General features: G+C 40.4%; 1 protein-coding gene across 3 annotated transcripts in view; it reads left to right on the top strand.

Moving 5' to 3' along the window:
* Positions 1-22006, top strand: part of PDE7B (phosphodiesterase 7B) — a 212145-nt gene that overhangs the window by 119259 nt on the left and 70880 nt on the right. Inside the window, exon 1 of one of the 3 annotated variants that reach the window (XM_044423971.1) lies at positions 9132-9716. The exons of the other annotated variants lie outside the window; for them this stretch is intronic. Coding sequence (XP_044279906.1) covers positions 9479-9716 — 238 coding nt within the window. The 5' untranslated portion in view covers positions 9132-9478. Of the gene's footprint in view, positions 1-9131; positions 9717-22006 lie in introns of those variants that run through there. 3 annotated transcript variants of the gene reach the window in all.

Below are 22006 nucleotides of genomic sequence, written 5' to 3'. Positions count from 1 at the left end.
TTTCTAGGAAAGAATGTTAAACCAGAGTTCACACAGTGTGCCAAAATGCCAGAGGCAAAGCGTTGTCGTCGTGTATGAAACAACTTAGACCTCGGTCTCCCTATGCATTGTTCACTGGGCACATGAATAGCAACCAAGAAGCATGATCTCTCTTTCTTAGCAATAACCACTGAACAAACATGCTCCGGAATCGCTCTCCCTTCCCCGTTTTCTCTAAATTCTTCTTTGATTTTTTCATCTTTTGTCTTTCTTTTTTGTTGGCTTTTGCTTTCCAGAGGATTCCAAATCAGCTAATGAAATCCAAACTCAACTACATCCAGCTTTTCAAATACTTACACTTGTTCTGTAAGTGTAAAATGTGAATGATGTAACTGTAGAATGTGTATCATGTTGCATTATCCCAGTTCGTCATCGGATCTTCCAGTGGTGGGATGGGCGTGTCCCTTGGCCCTTCTAATAGTGGTTCCTTTGCAAATATAGAAGTTGGGCATGGTGATACAGGGAAGAATATTTGAGTGACTGTTTGTTTATATAAGATACTTGTATGCCGTCCTTTGCAAGAGCCTCAGGACGGCTTACACAAATAAAATTCCAAAATACATAACAAAATAATATAAAGGAATTGACAACCCACTCTGGCTGCAATTAAAATACAGTAATAAAATTCAATATTAAAACTTATTAAAATATTGATTAAATGAAAAGGTCTTAACCTGGCACCGAAAAACATATAATAGGCAAGTATATTTCTGGGTATATTCATAATATTTCATAGTATATTTCTTTGCCTTCTTAGGCAGGGCAGGTCACTACCAGTAGTAAGGCTTTCTCAGTGGGGGCATCTTGACTGTGCAATATTCCCTCTGTTCTGTTCACCTGGTGCCAGGTCCTTTTAGGTGCCATGTGAAAGCAATCTTAATTTTCCCAAATCTAAAATGGATTTTAGATAGGTGTTTAGCTGACCCTTGAAAAAGATAGCTATGCCAGATAAACATATTTTAAATAAATACAGCTTTTATTGGTGGTTTAATAAATGTTTATGTTCTAAACTGCCATGGAACTACTTTATGGAAAATAAATATCTTCAGTAAATAAATACCTGAATGGTCTGTTGGCCAAAGCAGCATGTCAGCATCCAAGCAAGGGGATGCTTTGGGATCACCCAAGACCACAGCTCCTTCTTGCAAACCATTTGCACATATCAGGCCCAGTCCTTCTGGTAGTGCCCATTAAGAAAACATCCCCACCTAAAACATTAGAATTCAATTTATTTCACCCCATAGGGAGGCCGTCTGTCCTTCTTTGGAGAGGACAGACTTCTGTTTGAAGATATCCTCCACTGTCAGGGCTAACCAATCCAATGTGTATTTAAATATAGTTTTAATTATATTGTTGGTTTTGCTTTCTTGCAAACCACTCAGAGCTTATGGAACTGGAGCAGTATATAAAAACCAAATTAAATACACAAATAAAGATGAAGAGTCCTGGGGGCACAGGGACCTTGAAGTTCCACATGGCTCACTTGGTCAGTTTTCCACACTATGGTCAGCTGCATTATATTTCTATTTAAATTCAAGATATTTAATTATAGAAATTTATTTACATTATAGAAATGTATGCCAAGGCTCTCGCGGATATATTGGGATATCGAAGGACTTGTGGAGGTTACCTATCCCAGATGTTGTTTACAGGGCTATTCTTCATTATATGTTTTTAGCTGTTCTTAATATTTTGCTTTAAAAGTTCCTATATGATGGCATTTTATTGTATTGATTTCAATGAACTGCTGTAAACTGCCCAGAGAGCTTCAGTTGTCGGGTGGTATAGAAATGAAATTATTATGAATAATAACTAATTATTTCTAAGTATGCGTCAATACACAGAAATTAGCATATGCAATGATACACAAATCTGTGGAGGGACTGGGAGGAGGGTGATGCCCATGTTCTTTATGGGCAAAGCCCCCATCCTCTCCCTACCACATAAAAGCACTCTTCTTTTTCTCAAGCACTGAAACAAACTAGAACTATTACTAAACAGTTACTTTAACAGTTTACCAAATAGTTCTGTGAAGTGGGGGAAAAAGTCATCCGCTGATTAAAGGTCTGGAGTGCCAGGTTTAGGTGGGCCTCTTCCTTAGATGGACTTCCAAATTCAAGGGCTCAAAATAGAAAATCCTCACTCTGAACCTTCAAAGATTGAGTGCTCTTGACAGATGGAATGCAAAGCTGGGGCTGAAAAATAATGGGTGCAGGCAATTATAAGGAAAGCAGTTTAATACCAAAAAAAGAATCTGCCCTTCTTGAGGAACACTGAACAAACTGCCAGAAAGTATTATGAATGCTCCTCTTTACAACATATTTTCTATTACATCAATTTATATCATGATTATATTATACCATGATTGTATCGCATTAATTTATATCACCATCTTTCCTTCCCACCAAAGTGTCCTCCCCAGCCCCATTTCCTTATAGCATGGATCTACTGTTTTGCAGTGAGACAAGCTTCCTAACCCTGGAGTGATCCTGGACCACTGCAGGGAAATAAAATATAAAAATTTGTTGTCTTATTGTTTATTTCAGCCACAACAGCTGAACACTAATGAGGTCTTTGGGGAAAATGAATTGGAAGTTCTGGTATCATTTAAACTGTTGAAGGAAGGGAAGGAGGATATCACTAGAAAATTGATATTGGACAGTGGATATCAAAACCGATTGGATAGGAAGGATAAAGGATCTTTTACAGCTTTTGTGGGGCCTGACTCATTTGTTGTAGGAAAGCTGTTAGAGGCAGTAGGCCAAGGCAGCTGAGAGCCAAGAAGACGGTGTCGTGCCAACCTGAGTCTTTTCAGAGAGGATGAATGAAGGAGACAGAAGTGACAATGGAAATGGTTGCATTAGGTTAATGATGGCCTGTGGGCTGCAACACACTGGCAAGATACACAGTTAGGGCGATCATATATCCTACTTTAGAGAAGACAACTCTGTGTTAGAAGGCATCCTTTTTTGCACAGGGCAATTCCAGTTTAAAGATACAGGGCAGTAGCCTGTGTTACTCCTAGTTAGAGCAGATCCACTGAAATGAACGGAACTTAATTTAGTCTTGGCTACCTTAAGCCTCATTCATTTTACCTGGTCTACTGTAAGTAGGACTAACATTGAGTACTACCCCCAGAATTGGAAGAAGGGAGAGCAGAAAGTTGCTCCCCAGCACTTAACACCTTGACTGCAACTAGGATCCTAATGCAGCCACGATTCAGTCAGAAGAGCCTGATGCTGGGAACAATAGATGGCAAAAGGAGAAGGGGACGGCAGAGGATGAGGTGGCTGGATGGAGTCCCTGAAACAGTCCGTGTGAGCTTAGGTGGACTCCGGGGGATGGTGGAGGACAGGAAGGCCTGGAGGAATGTTGTCCATGGGGTCGCGATGGGTCGGACACGACTTCGCGTTAACAACAACAAAAGGGGCCACCCTATATACAACAGATATTCCTTTTACCGTCAGGCACACAATGATGCTGATGTCCCCATAGTCACCTTATTGGACAGATAAAGGTGATATGCAAATGGGTTTAAAAAAAAAAGTTTAGTGGTATCAAACCTCAGCAATGAAAAACAGCCTCTCATTCCTTTCTTCATTTTATCACCTTTCCCCCACTGAGTCTCTCTTGCTGATGCAGTTCCTGCATCTTGGTGTCAAATAATTCATGCAGCCAGTAGCTGTTGTTAGTTCACAATCCAGTGGTGGTGGTGTTTGAATGGCTCTAGCCCCATTCACACATTCCAAAGGGCTCAAGCAGGGACAGGGACACAGCACCAGCGTCACTCCCGATCTCCCAGGAGTCTGACAGGCCCCATCCCTTTGTTCTCCACTCTGCTACTGTCAAGCAGGAAAGTCTGCACAAAGGCTTTCCTTGCAATCAATCAGATGTAATAACTCTGTGCTATCAGGGCTCCTGATCACATACAATGCAAGCCGAACCCAGGAAACGATAGAGCAGGGGACGGTGTGCACAGGGACACAGTTGGTGAGGCCAACATGCAGCGCGACGAGGTGCAACCTGCCTGTCATGCTTATACTGAAACAACCATGTCAACATCAGGGAATTGCAGCGGCAGAACTAGGCAAGGCCTCATCAAACAGTCATTTTGCCTAAGCTGTCCATCTGACCAAGGAAGAGATCTTTAATGAGAGCTACCTTTACAACATTTCAACCCAGGTGGAGGATAAAAGTTCTAATTTTAGGCCAACCATAGTTAAAAATAAAATAAAGTAACCCTTGACTTTCATTGCAAGACCTGTTCTCCACAGTCCTATTCAGACAACAGTTCACTATCTAACCAATGCCAGGAAGACCAAACAGCACCGTACTGCCCTCCTTCAACCTCTGTGCATTGACTGGCTCTTCTGAACAAAGTCCACCTGCTTATGAGCAGCTCATGGGTAGTAGGAAGTTTGCGTCCTTGTTTTTTATTCTTTACTGTACCTCTGGAATGGCCTCCTCTTCTGAAAGTTCATCCCACCATCAATTAGAATAAAACCCTGAGCATTGTCATTCATCCACATTCTCAATAGTCTATATCCTAGTTTTTCACCCTGTGATCTTTCAGAACCTCTTTCCATAACCACAGAAGCTGCTCATTCTCATCTCCAGCATCAAGAAAAGGATCGTGCTTCTATTCTTGAGCATCTGGTCATGTTGGGAAACCACCTGCATTGCTGATTTGGCCACTATTTACTAGGGATTCTAGTCCCATGACAGCACCATCTCGAGGCTTCAGTGGCTTCCTGCACACTCCAGGTCATGTGGCAAGCTATCCTGTACTGACACCCACAAGATTCAGACTGTGGCATACAACTGAAAGTTTCTCTACCACCCAAAGCTTGGGTAAAGTATGTGAGAGACATCCCCATCTCTACATAATCCATATCAGGGTTCCGTCAATATTGGGTGGATCCAGACTGACAGTTGCCGTCTTGTCCGCAAAGAAAGTGAGACAAGTCTGGCCGTTGCCGCACTCACACTAGTTGGTGCATGGTTAGTACACCAAGGGGAAAGTAGTACAGTTGCAACTCTATCAGAGGTTGTCCAGCCAGTTTTGAAAAAGAAAGCCCCGATAGAGCTGCCAAGGCTATCAAATGCTTTAAAAACAATTAAAATCCCACCAGTCCTGGACATAACAGGCTTGAAACCAAGTGTTTTATGAATGGATCAGTGCTTTGGTGCAATGCTACAAAATATGATTGTTTTCTTTCTTCGTAACCCCTTTGTTCTAAAGGTCCGGATATCCTGGTGCTAACCGCTACTGGGAAATAGTATCATTATAACAACAGTGGTATAATACTTAAGAACATCACTCTTCATGCCATTAAACTCTTACTATAACATGAGTGTATTCAAGAAGTGATCTAATAACAGAGCAAACTGGGAAGCATCTGCAAAAGAAACTCTCAATACTGCAGGCATTTTCTGTCTGAGGTGGGAGCAGTAAGGTCACTCAGACAGTGGAAGTATCGTGCTGTTGCTTCTGATGATTTTGGCATCAACAAGATAAACTTGTGTGTACTGTGTTTCAAAACTTGAGGATGTTAAAATTCAATCCACTGTTTTTCCTCCTTCCTCTATGAATGAAGATCCTGTTTATTTGCACATGTATTTTTCTTTCTAGAAAAAAAGCAAAGACAATATGCTTAATTTTAGCCTGGAAGGAAAATAATGGAAAAATGAAAATCAAAGTGAAATGTAACTTACTATCTGATTTTCGGGTGTGTGAGCATGTTTTAATTAAAACTGTACTTGAAACAATGGAGAAGTGCTAAAAGAAGTTCGTAAGTTCAAACTATTTTGAAAGCCTTTCTTATTGGAGGTGACAGTGAACAAAGAAAGGGGTGTGTTCAGTGTGGCCCACAATGCCTCTTTCAAACTACTTTTGACAGCTTTCAAACTTGTGTCTGGCCTAACTTAAATCATGGTAGAGTTCAGATAACTGCCTCATGAACCACCATGGAAACTTACCAGCTCTTTAAGAGAGAAATTTTCTTATGCTTACTCAGAATCAAATATCACTCTGCTCAATAGGGCATTTTGCTCAGTGAGTTTCAGATTGCAGCCTTATTCTTTGTCTCCCTCCCCTTCCTTCAAAGAGCTTGGGATTCTTTACATGGGCTTGTTTTATTCTCACAAAAAGTGTGAAATGACATAGCCAGAGAGATTGTTATTTGCCTCTGGCCACACTCCCTGGCCCTCCAGATGGGTCGGACTGCAACTGCCATCATTGCATGTCAGTCCTAATAGCCAGTTATGGTTGGGGATGATGGAGGTGCAGTCCAATCCATCTCAAAGGCACCAGGCTGGTAGGCAATGGCCTCCGGCCAACCAGTGGACTCCGTTTCTGAGCAGGGACTGAGCCCTGGTGCGAGGCTCAGCCCACTGTGCCAGACTCTCCAGCAATTTTTAGTCAGCAGTTCCCAACAGTGTAACCAATGGAAACTTCACTGGCAATCCCACGAATCTTTCCTTTGAACAAGCAGCTTCGTGTGTTAGGAGTTGCACAAGTGGAATGTGCAATGGATGCACAAGAGTTACACTAGAGTGTTCCTCTAGATATTGTTTATACTGCAATATTTTATAAGGGCATTTATTTGTTTGTTTGTTTAAAACTCTGTCTGCCTCCCTCTAAATAAAACTTGTTCAACCTGTTGGGGATGGAGCTGCATTCCCCTTGAAGGAATATTTACCTGGGGGGGGGGGGTCCCCTCTTTGAACCTCAATGAAATGGAGAGCCTTCTTGAGGCTCAGGTGGCCTCAGTGAAATGGAGAGCTGAAGAGCCTTCTACCAGCTCCTGATGAAAGCCCAGCTCCACACGTACCTGGACAGGGATGGCTGGTTTCAGTAATCTGTTAATTTCTAAGTGAGACTATGTGATGCATTCTACATTGTGTTGCTCTTGAAGAACGTTCAGAAGCATCAGCTTGTGCAAAATGAGGCAACCAGGCTGATAATTGGGACCAGGAGTTCCAAACACGTAACACCAATTCTGGCCCACTTGCATTGGCTGCCTATTTGCTTCGAAGCCCAATTAAAGGAGTTGATTTTAACCTATAGAGCCCTATATAGCTTGGGACTGCAATACCTGATGGAACACCTACCACAATCCATACCCGGGGCTTTCTTCCAACTGCTACCTGCCAGGGATGCTTTGTTGATTGCAATAAGAGGGAGGGCCTTCTCAGTGGCAGCCCCTGAATTATGGAGCAAGCTCCCCTTGTGGCCTACCTTGAAACAACACTATTATCCTCTGAGCAGTAGTGTCATACTGCCCTCTGTGGCAAGACATGTGAGAGTTTTAAAGAGCACAGTGAGGGAATTATGCCAGATGTTTAACAGGTCTAGTTTTATTAACCTGCCTTAGTTAAGTTGCTTACATTTATTATTTTTTTAGTTGCTTAAATCTCATTGTTAAAATCGTGTAGTGATATCTTAATGATGTTTTTTTTCATTATATTTTATTCTGTATCTTACTGTATTTTGTGAATTGTTGTGAACTGTCCAGACAGCTACAGCTATTGGGTAATATATATTAAATATATATATGCATGCATTACGTTCGAGGCATAGAAAATTCAGTTTAAATCACAATAACAAAACCATCTAATAATTTGTAAAGTGCGTTGAGGAAAGTATGCCTGAAAGTGACGTAGAGACTCTAAAGAAAATGTTCCTGCGTATCTTATAAACTAACAGTGTCCCGTGGCAGCTCTCAGACTTATAATTTATGCTACAATAAAATTTATCTTGGATCAGAACAGGGTGGGCATCAGTAGATCTCCAGATACTTTGACCCTCATTCTTTACATTCCTGGCCACTGGAGTTGAAATCCAAACATCGGGAAATCGACCTTCTGCCCACCTTTGGGTGGAAGCGTACTGCACAAGATACATGCACCCCAATGCATTTCTTCTTAGCCTTTGCAATTCTACCAGATCATTGCTTTACCTTTTTTGTTTGCTTTGGTAGGGTAACACAATTACATTTCTAACAAACTGAATTAAGAAAAATGATGAGATGAGCAGAAACAAATTCTTTGGGAATGATAAGGTCCATTATTAATGAACTGTTTCCAGTAATAAGAAGGCTAGTTGCACTGAAATTGCCTGCCTGCCTGCCTTCATGGGAGCCTGGCGCTTCGTGAAAACACTTCAAACAAACTGCACTACATTTCTGCTGATGACGTAAATGTCCATGCAGAGCACTGAGAAGCAAGGATTTGGTTTTGTCTTTTTCTTGGAAGATGCATAATGAGGAACTACTTGGGTTTTTATATAATCTACCAGCTCACCCAATGAATATCCTCACACAAACTTGCTTCTTCACTCAGGTGGAGAGCTACACTGAAAGTACTAGTCTCTTTATGCTCTTCCAATGCGTTAATAATGGAACTGAAAAATAATGAAATTTCAAGAGCTTATTTTTTATTTGCCAGTCAGCCAAAGCACCATCTCTCATCTTTCCCTCTCATTATCGTTTCTCTTTTAAAACATGGTATTTTAAATTTTAAATAATCTGAGCGGTTTGTCAGATACTACACCGCCTCTGAATCTTGCTGCTTCCCCAATTCATTTCTTTCACAGTTCATTCTGGAATGTGAATCAATGTTATTTCCTCTCCAGCTGAAGGGCAGCTGAGGTTACAAAGTGGCTTGATTAATAGTCTGAGCTCCAGATTTGCTCAGATTGAACACCAAACAACTGGAAAGAGGGGGGCTGGGATGCTTATTTAATTGGATTGCTTTGCACATAAATTCAAACACAGCCTCCTTAATATCCTCATAAGAAGGCACTCATTAGCTGAGCAGGAAAATGGCCTTAAGGACTAGGCCAGAGAGAGGAAGGTAAATTTCAGCTGGTTTTGCTGGGCTGCGCTAGGTATCTTCCCACCATATATTTTTTTTAAAAAATGCAGGACATAGCTTGGCAAGAAGCTCTTGCATTCAAAGCCAGCAGCTCTTGACATCATAGTGCCTAATTATCACAGAACTGGTAAATAAAAACTTTCCTGTGGCTGTAATTGCCAGTATTTGCATTTGGCTGGGGTTCTTCGTCAACAGGGGAGGTGGGGGAAAGGAAGCAAAAGAAACAGAATATATCCCCAGTTATATTTTTCTTCTTCTGAATCCAGCTGTAAGCTGGGATTAATCAAGGACAGTTAACCCGAAACCTGAGAGAGGCAGTGGTGAAGGGAAGAGGGGAAACATTTGCATGTATCTGAGAAGCAACAGCTTCAGAACACACACGGCTTGGAGAGTTTGAAAAGTACATTTCTCCACGGAGTTTGTCGATTCAACTTTAGGAGTAACAAGGCTGCTGTGAGCTTAGAGGAACCTTCCCTGTAGGCTGGGACAACAGTGTGCGGTGTTTTTATTCTTCCTGGAGTCTAAGGTTTCCTCGCCAGCAATAGCAGCAGCTGTTTCAAGGATGCCAGTCCTGAATAGACTTTTCAACTTGTCGGACATGGGTAGGCAGTGGGGAACTGAGGAAGATCTGATGCCCCTCTCCGTGGGCAGCCTGTCCTTCTGTCAGCAGGGGATCCTAGCCTGGGAGCTGCCCAAGATGTTCAGAATGGTGAAGCTCCTTTGGAAATCAAAAAGTGAGCTACGGGGAGCGAAGCAGAGAGGAATTCTGGAAAGCGACACTGCTTCTGATAGTTCATCAGGTAAATTTAAATCTGTAATCTGTGCAGGTGCATTTCTAATAATTTGGGGGGGAAACAAAGGAGACAAACTGCATATTTAATAATGTGGCCTCTGAATCAATTAACTATGTGTATATATACTACATAAAGTCACTACCCTGAATGGGGCAGAGTCTTTTAAGGTATTTAAAAGTTTTTGGCTTGTGACGTGAAACATGTTAACATTTACTTAAATACTTGAAGCGGCATTCCAGAGTCCACCTCCCCAACTGCAGTCATCCATGGCAAATCAATGATTTTGCAAGTATCGTCAAGGCAGCAATTCTTGGAGTGAGCCCCATTGATGGCTTCTGAACAGACATGTATTGTGCCGTTAATCAACTACTAAGAAGGAATCTTCTAGATGTCCACGTTTTTAGAGCCATCAAGAATAGCTTCTCCTGACCTCCATATGCCTCAAATCCTCTGGTTGGGGGCATCCAGAGAGGCAGTCTTGGTGACTTTTCCTAAGTTTTGAGCATCTGATTCTTTTCCAGAACGCAATATGTTTTTGAAGCAGTGAAGGAAACGATTGGCAGAAAATATCAGATGGAGTTGCAAGTGATTAACTTTCCCAGGAATTGCCCTCATTACAACCTTGTAAATGTTTTCTGAGCCTAAGGGAATAGAGGCAAAGTCAGGCTGGACTTTGGTGTCAAAACCACTGTGTAAAAAAGTGGTTTAGGTGCTTGGGCACATTTGAAGATGCAACCTTTAGTGCTAGTGCATTTTTTTTCAGGGCATCTGTTTTCAGCCAAATCTGACAGACTAAGTATTATTTTTTTAAAGTTGATAGAAAGAAGATCATAATGCATCTCTATGATTTCTGTAGGATATTATTTTGTATATTTATAAAGATTCAGAGAATTCAAAGGAGTAAATTTACCTGTGTAATTGAGGCACTGTATTCATGCTGACCATTGCTGACATTTTAATTGCATCCACATTTTCAGATGCTATGAAACTATCTACATATATTTCTATTAGTATAAAGGTAAGTAAAGTCAATAGGATACCATTGCAAACAACAGTAATTTTTAGACCTCTGTTCTGTGTTCCTTAGCTTCAAAATAGGACAGCAACATCATTTTTAAGATATAGCTCTTGTCCTGATTACATATATACACAGTTTGCCTGGTTAAGGGTTATCACTATGAGATTTTTTCACATGGTGGATATCCAGTATATAATAACACTGCACTGAATATTTTGTCTACTGACCTGTCCTTGCTTTGATCATGTAAGACTTGGGCATTAGGCAGGAAATATTTTTAAAATTCCCAACATATAGAATGGAGCTATCTATTTCCGTTTCTTTCCTTTTCTCAGTTTTTCATTTTTAAGTTTGTTTTTAAGTTTGTTCCATCCCATATGCACATCAGTTTCTGAATTTTTAAGAAGACCATGTGAAAATGAGTTTGCCTTTTCATGTACGTTTCTCCTTATATACACCTCTGTGTTTGCAGTTTTGCCTAATGTACATTTTTTTCACAAGCAACCATTGCTCCTAATATAATGCATTTTCTATGCTAGTTTCAGTAATATGTTTGTATTGCTCCCTAATATAGCATTTTGGTGGATATTTTTTGACTGGAGAACTGCATTGCAGTTAATTTTATTGAGCTAATTAATTAATCAATCAAGTGTGCTTTATTTTTTTTATTGAAAAATGAAACCCTGCAGTTTGTGAAAGAGATTCATTCAATGCTGCTATACCTATGTGCCAATTTGATCAGCAGTCTTGGGTTGTTTTATTATTGTTGCTTTTTGCCTATTTATGATTATTTTTATTGCACTTTTTCTTATTTTTCTTTTTGGTCTGCTTTATGCTTTAACCTCATTAACTGCCCGGAGAGTTTAAAACCACCTTGTAAACTGCCCTTTGGGCTATTGGATGGTATAAAATTATTATACCACCATTATTTTTCTATTATTATTATTAATAATAATAATAATACTATAATAATATAATAATAATAGAAAAAATCAGCAAAGTGATATACCAAAGGATAACTGCATTTCAGTTCATGTATTAGTTGAGATGGTGTGAATTATATAGGTTTTCATTAAAATGTGAAGTAATTTTATTGCTCCTTCATCCATGATATGAATAAATTACAGAGTGTGCCATTGGAAAGAAGTAGAAGGAAGTAAAAAGGTATCATAAGTGCTCCTACTAGTACTTTTCCACTTTGCATCTGTTGTACAGATGTTGGTAATACTCTGTTTTAAAGCCATGGAGATTTGTGCCCCTGGACACATTACTGGACAATCCCAATGAGTTTTGTTTTCAGTGTATAACAGCATTGAGCTCCCATGTCATTTAGGATTTCTAGATACTAACACAAGTAAGAATATTAGGTTTTTTATGGAAATTTGGAGGAATGAATACCAAAATCTGTTTTCCCACCATAACATGAAGCTATAGTATGCAGATGTCATGTTGGCTGCACGATATTTTCGCAGTGAGAAATGAACATTTGGACTGGCAGAGGCATGCTGTGAATTCTCAAGTGAGTGATCCAGTGCAGGAGACATAGGCTGCAATCCAAGGAAGGCTGAGATTGGTACAATACTTTGCTGCTCCTATGAATCATTGCAGGGGAAATGGTATTTTTGGAGGGTGCAAAGTGAGTTGGGAAGTGTGCATATTGCTTTTGGCAAGATGGCTTGTGGTGCAAATTGCATTATGGTGAATGTGGAGGGAGAGACTAGCTGTGTGGGTGTAGCTAAGAAGCTGCACCTCAACATTAGGAATCAAAATGGTGGGCCATGTTAAATATCCCAGATTTTCTAATGTGGATATGCTAAGGGAAGGTGTAATATCAGTCTCCAGGGAAAGGGTACTATATACTTAGTGTTGCATGCTGGGAACAATTTATATTAGCAAGGCACTAAATCAGAAGCCTTTCCAGAGAGGTTATTTGAAGGAGACCAAGCTTTTTATGATATCTAAAGTAATTTGGCTGGAGGTAGGTAGGGAAAACTCAGCAGGATTTTGAAGGGTAGTTTGTGGGGGTCAGTTCGCTGTTGAAGATGTAGCGGAATGGACCTTGAGAATAGCATGAGGTAATCCTATGCCAACCACATTTGGTGGCAAGTGATGTTGCAAAATATTGGGAAAGGCTACTAAAGCAGGACAAATAATACTGCCATCTATTTGCTAGAGCCAGGAGAGCTCCTGTTAATCAACAGAATGCAGTTGTCTCTAGGACTTTGATTGGGTCTTGCATGTTTTTGAAACTATCTATCAGGAGGTCAGAGGAGCTTTTACTATATTCTCTGGAAACAAAGAGCATTCTAATAAATGTTTACATCTGTTCCATGTTGCACTACATCTCAGGAATTTGATTTCTTAAGAGTTTAGGATCCAGTGAAAGGGGGTGTGGGGAGAGATTAGTCGGTAAATTCCAGTTACAATGAAGTGCTGCTCTTTCCTCAGATGCTATTCTGCTTTTACTTACTTACCTGGATGACTCACCTTATTTTACTCACTTATATGACATTTACCACAAGCTATTCTATAAAATCCAGAGCAAGCACCATGACAGACGCATTCCCAACATTTACAGGTCCATCTTACGAACAACAAAGTGCCTTCAAAAATTATCCAAAGTTTTCACTTTCATCTCAGTCACAAAAGACTGAGATGCCCAAAACTGTAAAGAAGCCAGCTGGTTTCCAGGAGTTTTCTTCAGAATCACCACTTATCATCATCATCTCAATACACTTGCCTTCACCAATTTAAATGCTTTTCTCACTGCTCTGCTATTTATTTTCCCTTGCAAACCACTTCTCCAGTGTTATCCTTAAATGTGCAGATGAAAACTACCAAAGGGCCATATTGGTGGAAAAGGGGAAGAGGTGATTTTTGCTAGTTTCTCCTTCTACTTGGTGACTCTAATGTCAGTGTGGTGGTGTATCCAATTCAAGTTTTAGTGTAAACTTTTAAGGAACTATCCATGGTGTCAAATCTTTCTTTCAAAATAGGTTCAGCAACTTAGATAATTTCTTTGAAGGTAGGATCAAAACCCAGAGCCACCAAGTGGAGGAATAAATTAGCAAAGATCACCTCTTCCCTTTTTCCACCAGTCTGGCCCTTCAGTAGCTTTCATCCCCATTGTTTCATTAGGTCCTCCAGATTTCCAAAGTTGATTGGGGGACAAAGGGGACTGTAGGGGAAAAAGGGAACTGGCCAAGATCACCATTTCTTCCCTGCTTTCCTCCATTGGGTCAGAAGTTTCCCATGGACAGAAGGAATTATTTTGTCCACAAAAGAAAGAATCTGGGTCCAATCCACTAAAAATGTAATATATGGCTCTTGCTTTCCCAATACTATGGAAGCTGTTGTGCCTATGGATGAGACATAATGGCTCATTATGCTTAACATGCAATGCGGTACAGTGCTTACACTGTCCAACTGGGGCTTAGGAGATCTGGGTTCTACTCCCCACTTGGCCAGATAACTCACTGGGTAACTCTGGGCCAGTCATTGACTTTCATACTAAACAATCTCACAGGCTTGTTGTGAAAAATATGGAAAACAAGAGAACTTTGTAAACTGCCTTGGGTTCCTTTCCAGAAGGAAAAGATAGGATATAAGTATAAATAAGTAAAAGTTAGTGTGAATGTTTGTAAAATGGCAGATCCTGATGGAGGATGCATGAGGATCCTTCATTCTCATGTACCCTTCATTCCTTTCCTGGAAAGAGAGACAAAGACCAAGACAGATAAGCTTCCAGAGATGTTTATGGCAGAATAACCATGGGAGGAAAGGATCCACCCTGCTCTCAGCTTGTATTTCACATATATCATTGCTGTGGAACTGAAAATCATGAGTGGCAAAACAATTGTCTGAATACTCTGGCACTTCATGTAAAAGTGAACTGCACTACAAAACACATCAAGGATGAATACACCACTGGTCACGTAAAAGAGAACTTCACTGGATTGATCCCAACAAAGCAGAACAAAATTTAATTCTATGTTCCTAAACACTTAAAACAGAAGTCATTCAATGCTTTCAGTCTGGAAGCTTTGTTCTGCACTGCAGTAATCGTCACTCTGAACTTCCTGTCTTCATTCAGAACTATCAGTCTCTCCATTTCCTGCCTTCATATTTAAAAGCCTGGCAAATCTGTATATCCACCAATGGAAAGGATATATACAATCTCTACAAATACAGTTGCATACAATAAGGATGCAGAAATGTGTAGTTGCTACTTTATTTTTCAGATGACATCAGGAAATGAAACATCTTAGTAACCTCTCCCTTTTCCTGTGGATCTTTTAACAACTTCACTGCACGAATATTTCCCCCAAAATACAACAACACAAAGAACTTTATCTTTCTGTTTGGTGATTTCAATTGTTTAGGGATTTTTTTAAGCTGATCAACATGGTTAGGAATAACTTCATTCAGTCTTTAGAAACCTTTACTTTTCTAAAATAGACTTACTGTGTGTTCTCGCTGCAAAACCCTGAGTGAATAATTAATGTAAAATGTATTAAAAATAAGCAGCTTCCCATCCCATCTCCTCCCATCCCTTTTGAAAGCTGGACTTTCAAAAGCCACTGGAAGAGAGGAGGCTCAAATCTTCAGAGTGACCACCAAAACCATATTTTGCTCATATCATTTGCATTTGCTGCTAGCATTTGCTGAATGCTGTTTCAGAAGGCATTCCAAACTTCCAGAGCAGATGGTGGTGGAAGGTACAAGGGACTGTAGGAGAAAGGGAAAGTGACTGAGATCACCTCTCCTTCCCTCCATTCCTCACTGGATCGGAAGGTTGCCATGGACACATTAGTTCAGTCCTGGGGCAAATTTGGGCCCAAAGGTTGGTGTTCCATTTTTCATGCATGTTGTAGCAGGATGCGGAGGAGACCTGCAGCACAGATGGCTGTGAAGATAGTCCTAGGTTAACTTGACTGAGTTGATTTTTCTTTCATTGTTTCAGATGCCCACAAAGCTGAGTAGTATCTATCTAGTCAGGCCAAAACAAATATAATTAAACTCTCATAGTATATGAAGTACTATTTACCACTAATTTTTATCATGATGAAGAGCCAAATCTGTTCAGAAGGCAGGCAATGATCAAAAGCACAGTTATGCAAGTCAAGAAATGGCAATCTAAAAGCATGGTCTGAAGAAGAGGCAAAGTCAACCACAAGCAAGCAATCCTCATCAAACACAATCCCGGGAAATGTTGTCTTATCAGGAGTCCAAGGGACAAAAATACAAGAGATCAGCCTGAAGAAGAAACTGGGTCAGGAAATCTAGGTGGCAAGATACTTGGAGCAGTTCTAATGGTGTCCTTCCATCAATCAGCAAGTGTGGATTGACAGCTTATATATTCAGGACTCCTAGCCGACTCCCAGGCAGGGATGCAATTAACTCTGCCACCTGTGTCTCCCTACTTCCAAAGTGATACTTGCTCTTGAGTAGATCTTTACCCTTCGGTAGCCTCTTTGTAGCATCTGAATAGCAGTCCTGGGTCTGGCATGCTCCAGGGTTATGCTTGGCCTCCTTTCCAGCCTCTACAGGGAAGGTGCAGTCCTTGGATGCTCTGCCTGATGATTCTTGGACTTCACTGTAGCTGGAGGCCCTGGTGTAACTTTTCAACAGATTGTGGAGGTGCCTGGCATTTTATTCATGTCGAAGTCTTTAGGTTCTGCACCATCAAAGACTGCATCTTAATAGCAATCAGGCCAGGACATGAGTCAGGCACAACATTTCCTTAGATTTCATTCATTTCAGTTTGATAGTTCTTTGAGTGATTTATTTTTCATTCAGTTATGGTTGATCATACATTCAACCTATTTTAAGCCAGAAAAGAACTAAAGTCACAGAAGTCACATGGCTTTTATTTTTTTAAATAAAAACAGCAACAATAGTGGCATTACTGGCATTAACAATGAAAAGTCCTGTGGTACCTTCTCATTGTATCACAGGGCATTTGTATTGCATGGAACCCAACGTGGATTGCGAGGTTCTTTGACTTTATACCTCCCCGTGAGGTAGGGTAGCCAGAGGGTCCAAGATTGGCCCAAATCACCCAGTGAACCTCATGGATGAGTGAGGACTAGAAGCTGGAACTCCTGAGTGCCAGACCAACATGCTATCCACTATGCCACACCCTAGTGGTATCCATGGATTTTGTCATAGATTCACATTGATGTCTGAACCTCCCTTATGTCAAATTAGATCATTTGTTCACATTGACTGGCAGCAGTTCTGCAGGGTTTCAGATACTGGTCTTTTCCATCTCTATCTGGAGATGCCACCAAATGACCCTGGGATTTCCTCTATGCAAAGCATGTAATCTGCCTAAGAACTCCTCCCATGGAGCTCCAGCAACCCTACTCTGAAGTCATTGTGACATGTGAACCCGGTGATCTGCTCTTGCCAAACTCTCCTGGTTATCTGCCAGTGCCAGCTGCTTCATGGGTAAACAAGCAACACCAGCTTGCTGTTCTTCTGGCTGCAATCATGCACCAATTTTGGTGCACTGCAGCTTTATTCCAACATACCTTTCTTTTTTCTAAAGAGAGTGCAAAAGCTGGATTGATAATTATTCTGTCAGTCAGTGACAGCCCCTTCGAAGAGCCTAAGTGGCACCTTGGAGAGGCTGCCAGTGGTGAGCAGAGCATTTTTTAAATGTGCACACAAAATGTGCGCAAATAAGCTTGGTTTGGGGGGTTTTGCGGGGTGTCTTTTAACTGCACTTGTGCAACTTCAGTGGTTCGCATTTGGAGAAGTGGAGTAATTTAAAGTCTCACCAAGACAATATCCTGGGAGGTAGCGACTTTCAAAGTGCAGCAGGTACCAAACGTGGTCGTAGCCCCTGAGAAGCTTTAAGTAGTTTCCATCACCCTTTGGTTTTCTGTGACAGCTGTCAAAACACAGGTTGTACAGTACATCTCGCCATTTGTTTAGGGAAAGGAAACAAGGTCCTCTTTAAAGGGGGGGGGGTCTGGCAGGGCAATGGGTTTTTAACAGGAACAGATGTCCCAGTCAACCCCTCCCCCCATTATTTCCCTTTCAACCCCATCTTATAGAACAGGGGTCCTCAAACTTTTTCAACAGGGGGCCAGGGGAAAGGTGCCGGCAGTGGGCGTGGGCCAGCAAGGCGGTGCCGGTGGCAGGCACGAGCGGGTGAGGGGGCGGGGGTGGCATGTGCCCGCAGCGAGGCGGGGCGGGGGCACATGGCGAGGCAGGTGTGCACATGGTGAGGCAGCGGCTTGCTCGCTTGGAGGTTGTCTTCTCTGAGCGAGTCCAAAATAGTCTCCATGTGAGCAAGCTGCCGGCACGGCGAGTCCAAAACCTCTGAGGCGGGCCGAATAAATGGGCATGGTGGGCTGGATCTGGCCCACGTGCCGTAGTTTGAGGACCCATCTTATAGAAGGACACCGAGTGCTCAACCACTACGAAGTGGCTATCAAAGCAGCAGTCTGAAAGCTAACGATCAGACCAGCTTTTGTGATCCCCGAGGGAAAACATGGGGAAAAGCATGGCAAGCCATTTGCAGTGGGGATGGGTGAGTCAAGTCAGTCCTGCCACCATGTTCCCTGCAACACCCACAGGGGGACTGAGGGTAAGGAGAGGGAGGGAGCACCATAGGTTGTTTGGCTGTAAACAACCTGTTGTGATTTATTGTTAGGGTCAATTTCTGTGACATGTGAATGTGCCCCTCATTCTGGTTTAACAGTGTAACTGCAGATAGGTGGGTCCATTTATTTATTTGCATTTATCGTAATGGATATAGTGCCATCTATGTATGATGCTACTTTGCAAGGAAAGAGAGGATGGGTTGCTGACTACTGTATAAACACATTTGAAAAATTCCACAGGGCCAATATTTTGTGGTTTAAAAAGAAAGAAAAAGAAGGCTTGATACTGTCAAACAGGGACAAAATATGTACCAGATTCTGGTCAATAGTGTGCTTTGAAATTCTTTTAAGTACATGGCTCAGTAATACTTTTATGTCCAGCTTTATCAGGCGAATGCCAAATACAATCATACCTAAAATTCAGCTTATGTGTCCACCTAGATTACAGATACAGTTAGTGTTTCTGTTTTATTTTGACCAAATAGTCATCATTTTAAAGCGCTTACTACATGAATGCCAGAGTAGGGTAAAGGTTTAACAAGTTTTCCTAATAACATGCTGCAAGTCAGGGAACAAAAGTGCAAAACACCCATTTCTAATTAAATGTTCAAGTTTCTTGACCAAATTTGCCACACAGACCTCACAAGCCTTTCACTAATATTTCTGTAGGCATAGTGTACCCAGAAATGTGCTTACGTCTGTCTTTGCTTACAGTGGAGGACTGGGAAATTATATGGTTTGGATAAGGTCATGTTACTGTAGCATTGAGGGTAAATGTATACTCTATATTTAGATGGCAAATCACACACATACACGTATATATTGTTTATTTGCAGGCTCATGAATTACATGTGTAATTAAAAATTAGCAGAAATCTGAGAATAATCAATCAGTAGAATTGCTTCAAAAACTCAGATATCACCCACAATTCAAAATTTGTGAGTCATTAAAAATATGACTATCTAACAGGGACTGGGCAAAGCATTTGATAGTTAACAGACTAATCCATAACATATTCTCCCATCCCAACTTAATTTGATGTTGATTGAAATAAGTGATCCAAGAATACTTTGCTGATTGTATTTATTTAAAATTCTAAATAAAAAGGCATGGGTTTCAGGCTTTAAAGTATAAGTTCCAACTATATCCTGATCAAACTTATAAAGTAATTCAGTGAGGATGGTCCAAACAAATCATCTTATGGATCTAAAGTGGTCTGGTTATATTTTTATTTAAAAATATAAAAGATGCTATATATAGTCTAATGCTATGTATGGTTCTTCAAGGTTCAGTTATCAGGTGGTTCTATCGAATGGGGAGATAACCAAGAACCAACCATGTTGGTGGCTTCTGGATAGCACTGAAATTGGGTGACAGAGCTAGTCTGCTTTGTGCTCCACTTCCGAAAGTGATTAAGTGAATTGGTTCCCACATCACAAAGGGGCTAAACAACTCTGGGGCTGTCAGGGAGAAGTGGAAGAGAGCAGGTTTGCTGTCTGTAGTGCACTCAATGCTTCTGCTTTTACCATGATCAATTCCTTGGCAAGTTGCTAAATGCGATGTGCTACCCTAAACTGCTAGGTTGTTAGGGGCAAAGCAACTCGGTGCCTGACACACAATTTGTTGTCATGTAAACTGGACCAGTGATGTATGATGTAATCACGATAATTTTATTTTTTACAAATCTGGAAGTTGGCTTGGTCATGTAGGCAAACTAAATCAAAGGTTTTCTTGGTTGATTTGTGTTTTGGGTACAGCATGTATGTTAACTCTTAAATTAATAACAGCAAATGGAGTGAAGTGAGGGAATCAGCTGAAAGCTTGAAATGAATCACATCCGAACAGCTTGGTGGTTTATATAAGGACCATTAGGCCAACTTGTACTTATTGCAGCAGTTGAGAAACAAGGTCTGAGAAGTTCAGCAAACTGAAAGCTGCCTGGACCGCTTGAAAGGAAGGATAAATTATCTGTGAGTCATTGTGTAAAATTATTTGGAGGAAGCTGTGTTGATATATTGCAGATGTTGATCATCTTCCTTATGGATCTAAGGAAGTCTGCTGCTGTCTTCTTGCCATATGATGTAGCATTAAATTCCCAGAGCTTTAGCAAGAAAGAAACCCAACAGACACTCCCCCACAGCTCTGTACCACAATTATGCAGAATAAATCATATATGTGATTTAATCTGATTTCATAAAAGTGAATATGTTTTCTATGTATTCTTGTTTTCTGTGAAGGCAAGAATTCCCTTTCTTCTCTTTTTTCCCCTTTTTTATTTTTTTAACAGAACAGAACATAAATTCAAACAGTTGAGATACAGTACAAATCAAAATATAATAATATTAACATCTGTAACTTAACTGATAACTAAAAAGAACACAACACAAAAAAAAAAATGTGCACCCATTCTGCAGGATACCAGTTTATATCTGCATTTTACTTCATATAATATGACAATTAACAATATATAATACACTTTAGTTATACCCTCTAAAAATTCATATATTCTTGATTAGGCTTACAGCCTTTCCCTTCCATCAGTACTGCTTTTACAAAATTTTCCCATATTTCATTATATTTATTTACTTTTATTACCCTCTTTTTAATTTTTATTTTTGTTGTCAATTTATCATTAACAATCATATTCCATATTTCATTATGCCATTCATTCCTTGTATAACCCAATTCCTTTGTATAGCCCAATTCTGTTTTCAATATTTAACCATTATTAACCTAGCTGCCATTATCAGATTTAGGATCAATTCTTTCTTAACTTCATTTATATCTTGTTTTTCAAACAGCAGCAATAGCTCAATTCTTGGTGACATTTCTAGATTTATATCTAGAATTTCTCTAATTTCATTAAACATCATAACCCATATCTTTTGTATATTATCACAATCCCACCACATATGTTTATAAGTTCCAATCTCTTTTCCACATCCCCAACAAATATTAGAATATTTATCATCAATTTGGTTTAACTTAACTGGTATTAAATACCATCTCCATATCACTTTATATCCATGTTCTTTAATTCTAACCGACATATTCTTGTATACTCTTCTATTCCAAATATTCTTCCAATCCTCATCTTTTATTTCACCAACATCCATTTCCCAAATTGATTTCAAACTTTTTGCCTGTTCCCCTAATTCTATTAATATTTTATAAATTTTGGCAATTCCTCCTTTACCTGTATAGGATTCCCTTTCTTCTCGAGAAGGCATAAAATGGCCAACTTCAGGCAGAAAAGATTGAAGCTGGAGTGGCACTTTTCCAAAACTAACAGGAACTTCAAATTAAGTGCATGACTAAAATCCACATTATTTAGGATCACAGTGGCAGTTTCTCTCGCCAGTTTTATCATGTTTTCCCTCTGGTTTATAAGACCGGGGGTGGGGGGGAGGTAAATCTTAAAGGTAAAGGTAAATTTTGTGGATTCAAAATGCAACAGAACTGCATGCCTTGCAGAGCACTTTGGTTGGATGCAATTATATACTAAAGCATGGGCCAGATTATGCCTCTGCACATTTAGCCAGAACTAATCCAAAATATTTGGATTCTGTTAAGGAAGGAGATGTCCATTAATTCTAGTACAACTGTGAGCACCCTTAGGCAGTGATCCCCCAGCCACTTAAGCTGGCATGCTTGCAGTTAAG

This window comes from Varanus komodoensis, unplaced genomic scaffold, assembly GCF_004798865.1.
Source record: "Varanus komodoensis strain SLA01 unplaced genomic scaffold, ASM479886v1 scaffold1, whole genome shotgun sequence".
Taxonomy (NCBI): Eukaryota; Metazoa; Chordata; class Lepidosauria; order Squamata; family Varanidae; genus Varanus; species Varanus komodoensis.
This window is presented reverse-complemented; position numbering and strand designations above follow the sequence as displayed.